At 32.6% G+C, this 7,144-nt stretch overlaps 1 protein-coding gene across 2 annotated transcripts; it reads left to right on the forward strand.

Annotated features, from left to right (window-relative positions):
• Positions 1-77: 77 nt before the first annotated feature.
• Positions 78-6,817, forward strand: LOC111046053 (coatomer subunit zeta-1). Of its 2 annotated transcripts, XR_005572767.1 has the most exons (3): positions 78-260; positions 2,910-4,225; positions 4,406-6,817. XR_005572767.1 is itself a non-coding variant. In XM_022331537.2 (2 exons), exon 2 carries the CDS (start codon positions 2,928-2,930, stop codon positions 3,462-3,464), a length of 537 nt encoding a protein of 178 aa, XP_022187229.1. In that variant the 5' UTR covers positions 78-260; positions 2,910-2,927; the 3' UTR covers positions 3,465-6,817. The 2 variants fall into 2 exon arrangements, 1 of the variants encoding a protein (XP_022187229.1); XM_022331537.2 differs by having other exon boundaries at positions 2,910-6,817.
• Positions 6,818-7,144: the final 327 nt, after the last annotated feature.

A 7,144-nucleotide genomic window follows, 5' to 3' on the forward strand; every position in this document is an offset into this window, starting at 1 on the left:
ACTAAATATATTTTCTGTCAACAATCAACTACTATCGACTGTCGATTTTCGATCGACATGTTTTGATTCGATACTTTCTATCGATATCAACACAACAGCTGTCATAATTCCACGTATTTGAAGTTAATGTATTTTACTAATTTACCTACAAATTACCAATTTACCTTCAAATATTTGAATCTTGTGAAGCTCTAAATCTGTAGAGAAACATCTATTCTCTATCTGGAGACATTGCGTTTGCAATTTACATCTGAAATCAGGTAATTATTTGTGTTTTTTCAAAACATAACCTATAAACCGAGTATTAAGCATTTTAGGTCCACAAGACCACAAGGACACGTCAATAAATGAAAAAAGAAAGAAAGCTAATAGCTAGTCACAAGAATAGAAAGTCAAACATACAAACTTGCCAGCGTTTTGTCTAACATTAAGAACTAACTGATGGAATACAATGAGTTCTCCACCAGCAATCCCCTCAGTGCGCCCTGAAATTGTCAGATCCTGTCAGGGGTTGACATGTCTCTTGCTGCTATTGGCAGTTTGTTGAAGAGTCTCGCAGACAGGTGGGCAATGCCATTTTGTGTCCTGCTCAGCCTCTGGGTACTTGCACACACTCCGATTTTGGACGGCCGGTAAAAAACCGGCCGTCCAAATTCCAATAGTGGCGCGCAGGCGAGGACGGGACCTGGATAATTACTGACCTGGACCGGGATTCATCATAATTACTTTTTACTATTCATATGACTAGAGTATTAAACAACAACCTGAAACAGGGTATCTTCACAGACGGTTTTAAAATAGCTAGTCTTTCCACTTAACAAAATAATGTCAAATCTCAAAATAATAACTATAGACCCATTTCCCTTTTAAGCATCTTTTCAAAACATAGAAGCCATAATCCATTCTAATTACAAATAATTTATTATCAAATAAAGATCCCGTAATCTGCACTTAGTGTGTGGAAATGGAAACATCCGGTATGTAAAAAATCGGCCGTTCAAATATCGGTGTGTATGCAAGTAGCCGTTAAAATTTTGCTACCGACAAAAAATCGGTGTGTGTGCAAGTAGCCTCTGGTACGGTACGTCCAATCTATGGCTCCCTCTTGTATTGTAGGCATGAAAACTCGGCCTGGTGGCAAGCTTATCAACATTCGCATGTGTAGCCTACTGCAAAGGGTGTCAAAAATAGAGAGTATAAATACCGTAAGTATCCTCTCTCTAACAAAGAGAGGACGACAATAAGCCAGTCTGTCTATCCTATAGATGATCCGCAAGGCTCTCTACTGCTTCCACAGTACACGTCCAACATTAGCAGCTCCACCACAGAGAACCAGGTCATATAATCAGTGATGTAATATAGTGATATAAATAATCAGTGATGTAATCAGTGATGGTCATATAATCATCAGATATAATATGATGCTCTGAAAGAAAGCGAAGTAGCACACCTTGAGGCTGTGCAAAGGCTAAAAATAAACTTTCTACTGGTGATATTTTTCAAAGTTTTTTGATTTGTATACTATCAAGCTATCAAAATGAAAAAAGTTTTTTCAGGAAATTTTTTTTCCGATCATTACTTTTTGAGATATCAGTGCCTAAAGAATACATTTTTGGGACAGAACATTTCGAATTCGGTAAGAGATAAATCCATGAGATTTAGAGGATAGATTCTTCATAGTATTGTTGATCTAGTAAAACAAACATATCAATTTTCAAGATAGTTATTCAATTTACTAAAAATGACCAAAAATAAATTTTAGTTGAGTTATTTTCGGTCATTTTTAGTAAATTGAATAACTTTCTCAAAAATTGATATTTTCAGAAAAGTTTTGTTGTACTAGATTAACAATACCATGAAGAATCCATCCTCTAGATCTCATGGTTTTATCTTTCACCGAACTTGAAATGTTCTGTCCCAAAAATTCAAACTTTAGGCGCTCATATCTCAAAAAGTAAAAGTAATATCTCAAAAATTGATATTTTCAGAAAAGTTTTGTTTTACTAGATTAACAATACCATGAAGAATCCATCCTCTAGATCTCATAGATTTATCTCTTACCGAATTTGAAATGTTCTGTCCCAAAAATTCAAACTTCAGGCGCTCATATCTCATAAAGTAATGACCAGAAAAAAAAATCCTGAGAAAACTTTTTCATTTTGATAGCTTGATGATATACAAATTGAAAAACTTTGAAAAATATCACGAGGAGAAAGTTTATGTTCAGCCTTTGCACAGCCTTAAAAATCTGGTGTGGAGCACTCGCACAACATTCCTTGCCGAGTTTTCGGAATATAATTTAAAATTGATCAGCTGACGAGATCAATTCTGCTATCTATTCCAGTGGATGGTTTTATGGGAATACCATGAGCTACCATAGTTATTCCATGAGCTACCATAGTTACCATGGGACTACCATAGTTACCATGGGACTACCATAGTTACCATGGGACTACCATAGTTACCATGGGACTACCATAGTTACCATGGGACTACCATAGTTACCATGGGGACTACCAATTTGTAGAACACTACCTCTCAGCCCTCTAATTATAAGAAAATCACCCTACTCAGCCTACTGCAAACATACTCTATATGGTAACTCCACGACGGCTTCCTGTCCAGGATCAAACCAATTAAGTGACGTTTCCATTGCAATTCTTGTTTAACCATGTTTATTTGACAATTAACTACTATCGACTTTCGAATTTTAATTGATAACTTTTAGTTCGATACTTTCTATCGATATCAACACACAGCTGTCATAATTCACGTATGAATTTAAAACTAATGTATTTCACCAATTTATCTACAAATTCATAGATTTTGGTATCGTGTAGAGCCCTAAATGTGTAGAGGAACAACTCTTCTCTATTTAGAGACATTAATCAATCCTTGTTTATTTTCAGAGAATAACCTACTCAAAAATGGAAGGGTCACTCCTGGAACCTACTCTTTACACCGTGAAAGGCATGCTAATCTTGGACAATGATGGTCACCGCATTTTGGCAAAGTACTACGATCCGGCAATCTTTCCCACCGCAAAAGAGCAGAAAACATTTGAGAAGAACCTGTTCAACAAAACTCATCGAGCAAACGCTGAAATCATCATGCTTGACGGTTTGACCTGTGTTTACAGGTCCAACGTAGATTTGTTTTTCTATGTTATGGGGAGTTGTCACGAAAACGAACTGATCCTAATGAGTGTTCTCCAGTGTCTCTACGAATCTATCAGTCAGATTCTGCGCAAAAACGTGGAGAAACGGGTTGTCATGGAAAATCTTGACATAGTAATGCTAGCTATGGACGAGATTTGTGACGGAGGGATAATTCTGGAGGCTGATTCACAGTCAGTCGTTCAACGGGTCGCACTGAGAACGGACGATATCCCTCTTGGAGAGCAAACCGTCGCACAGGTCTTCCAGTCCGCGAAGGAACAATTGAAGTGGTCGCTGCTTAAATGAGAAACAATGGAGACCTTGAGTCTCTTTAATATTTTCGATGACACACCGTCATAAACTGTGAAATAAGTGAGTGTAGTATTCAAAAAGTATCTAAAGACAAATTCAATAGAGAGGTTAACATTGATTGAGGTCCTTATGTATCTGATTCAATACATGGTGAGGTTTATAATGAATATATTCAAATGTGTATCTGACTGATTCAATAGTGGGGTTTACAATTGTGATATTGAGGTCCTAACATTGATTGAGGTCCTTATGTATCTGATTCAATACATGGTGAGGTTTACAATGAATATATTCAAATGTGTTTCTGACTGATTCAATAGTGATGTTTAAAATAGATAGGGTATATTCCAATGTAGTTCACAAATTGTAAAAGCATGTGTATTATTCAAAAGTTCAGACCTATTCAGTAGTCAGATTTACAATGAATATATTCAAATGTGTTTCTGACTGATTCAATAGTGATGTTTAAAATAGATAGGGTATATTCCAATGTAGTTCACAAATTGTAAAAGCATGTGTATTATTCAAAAGTTCAGACCTATTCAGTAGTCAGATTTACAATGGATATATTCAAATGTGTATCTGACTGATTCAATAGTGATGTTTACAATGGATAGGGTATATTCCAATGTAGTTCACAAATTGTAAAAGCGAGTGAAGTATTCAAAAGTTTAGACCAATTCAATAAGGAGGTTCTCAATTGATATATTCCAATGTAGTTCACAAATTGTTAAATCGAGTGTAGTATTCAAAAGGTTTGACCGATTCAATAGAAGCCTAAGGTTAACAATTGATATATTTAAATGTGGTTCACAAATTGTAAAAGAGAGTGTATTATTCAAAAGGTTTGACCGATTCAATAGAAGCCTAAGGTTCACAATTGATATATTCAAATGTGGTTCACAAATTGTTAAATCGAGTGTAGTATTCAAAAGTATCTGACTGATTCAATAGTGGGGGTTCAAAATTGTGATATATTCAAATATATTTCACAAATTGTAAAAGCTAGTGAAGTATTCAAAAGTTTAGATCAATTCAATAGTGATGTTCACAATTGATATATATTCAAATATAGCTTACAGATTGTAAAAGCGAGTGTTGTATTGAAAGTATCTAACCGATTTAATAGTGGGGTTTACAATGGATAGATTTGAAGGTACATTATAGATCGTCATAAACTGAAAAAGGGATTGTGGTATTCGGAAAGTATGAGACAGATTTAATAGTGTGATTGCAGTGGATTGATCTAGAGGTAGCCTTCATCATAAACTTTTAATATGTTAGAAAGATATTCAAAAGAAGGTGTAAATTTAATAGATAATAGTTTCATCTTTGTTAAATTCAACACTGTACTTAGAGTTGCTTATAGGCTAATAAAAACGCTTTACACACATGGGCTACTTTTTAACAAATTAATAAAAACAATATACAAATTTTGTAGTACCCTTTATTTTTTTAAAACTTTAAAATAGTTAAACAACTAGTTTCGACCCTAACTTCAACATTTCAACTTGGGAATGACCTAAGTTAGGGTAGAAATTAGTTGTTGAACTATTTTAATGTTATTTTTAAATAAAGGGCGCTACTACAAGATTTTTCTATTGTTTTTATTAATTTGTTCAAATAATTATGATATTGTTTAATCAGGTCTGGAGTAAGATATTTCAGGTCGAACCTGATCAATTTCAGTGCCTCTGAAATGACCTTACGACTGTTCTTGAGCAGCCGGGACCGACAACTTGACGTGTCCATTTGAAAACTAATAGTAATATTGCTTAAATGATACGACACAATCCATTGTCTTGTTCCTATTTAATAAATGGTTTAAAGCTGCGTTTACATCAAATTTATTAACAAAATGTTGATAACTGTTAGGTTATTAGAAGCATATAAAGAAGCATTCCCAATCTTTATAGATTCTATTAGATTGAACGGAACTTGACAAACACATTATGTTCATCATATGCATGATAAGTTATGTTCAATCTAATAGAATCTATAAGGATTAAGTTATTAACATTTTGTTAATAACTTTGGTGTGTACGCAGCTTTATACAGAATTTGAGTTTTAAATCTCTTCATATCATTGTAAGATGGATTGAAACTAGATTATTGCAGGAATAAAACAAGGAGAACAAGGTAAAATGTTATTGAACAATTTATAAAATATTGAAATAATTCTGAACTTTGAAACCAGTGTTGAATTTAACATAGGTACATCAATATGTGTACTTACAGTATATTATTATGGTGCATTTCTATGCATTGTTCAATAATTTCAAATTTCTGTTGTAGATTAACTGGAGACAACTCTCATGCGCTCTGATATGATATAATTAACTTGTCATAAATATTATCATAAATATTTCACAAATTTCTGCTGTTAATAGATGCTTAGATATCCCATTAATAATTCTATTTATTATGGTGCATTTCTATGCATGGTTCAGTAATCTAAAATTACTGTTGTAGATATTTCTGAAGATAACTCTCATGCGTTCTGATATGAGATAATTAACTTGTCATAAATAGCTTATTATCAAAAATATTTCACAAATTTCTGCTGTTAATAGATGCTTAGATATCCCATCAATAATTCTATTTATTATGGTGCATTTCTATGCATGGTTCAATAATCTAAAATTACTGTTGTAGATATTTCTGAAGATAACTCTCATACACTCTGATATGAGATAATTAACTTGTCATAAATAGCTTATTATCAAAAATATTTCACAAATTTCTGCTGTTAATAGATGCTTAGATATCCCATCAATAATTCTATTTTTATGATAAATAGATTAATATAGCATTCCTACAATTTTATGTAAAACTATAACTCTTGCTATAGGTGGTTACTTGAATCCATGGTGAATTCATTGATTGAATCATGAACTGAATGAATTACAAAATATTCCATTGATAAATCTTAAACTATTCCTTCACTGGATTTCAAATCAGAACTCTTTGAATAGATAAATTGATCCAGGTTTATTTTTGCAACATCTAATTCAATGTCTTTTGTACATAGCTTCATTGCTAAAATATCCTGCTATTTGTATTGAAGATACAGATCTTCCTGGCTATGAATATATAGGATATTATGATATACACTATATTGGAATTGATGTTCCCCAACTACTAAGTATTCATAATTATTGTCTATGATTAAAGGGCTAGAAAATAAGGTTTATCAAAGTAATTCACTGTAGATACTGTTCAATTTTCAAATTTATTGTCTATAAATACATGGATACACAAATGAAATTTATCAATACAATTTGCTGTAGATACACTTGAATTTTCAAATATATTGCTTAAGAATGTATGGTTTTATGAAGCTACTCCAAATCTATATGTGAATTTAATTGTATTTGAATATGAGGCTTCGTTTTCCAAAAGTTTAACTATGAGCATCTAACATTTTGGCTTTTGTAAATATCTAATAAAAATATATCAATGTATAATGCACATTCATCTCAAAATTTTTGACTAAGCATACATTTTTTTTAGGTAAATAAAATTCTCACTTTTGAATCATCTACATTTTTAATATTTATTTATTTGTGGACAGAATCACAAATCATAATATGAATATGATAGGAAGGAACAACAGGCTTGGCCCAAATCTATTCCATTCCCAAATTTTGATAAATTAATAAATGTCCAAAAAA

Source organism: Nilaparvata lugens, chromosome 13 (assembly GCF_014356525.2).
Source record: "Nilaparvata lugens isolate BPH chromosome 13, ASM1435652v1, whole genome shotgun sequence".
Lineage (NCBI taxonomy): Eukaryota > Metazoa > Arthropoda > Insecta > Hemiptera > Delphacidae > Nilaparvata > Nilaparvata lugens.

Coding starts and splice junctions, on each gene's coding strand:
- LOC111046053 (XM_022331537.2), top strand. CDS start 2,928: ATGGAAGGGTCACTCCTGGAACCTACTCTTTACACCGTGAAAGGCATG.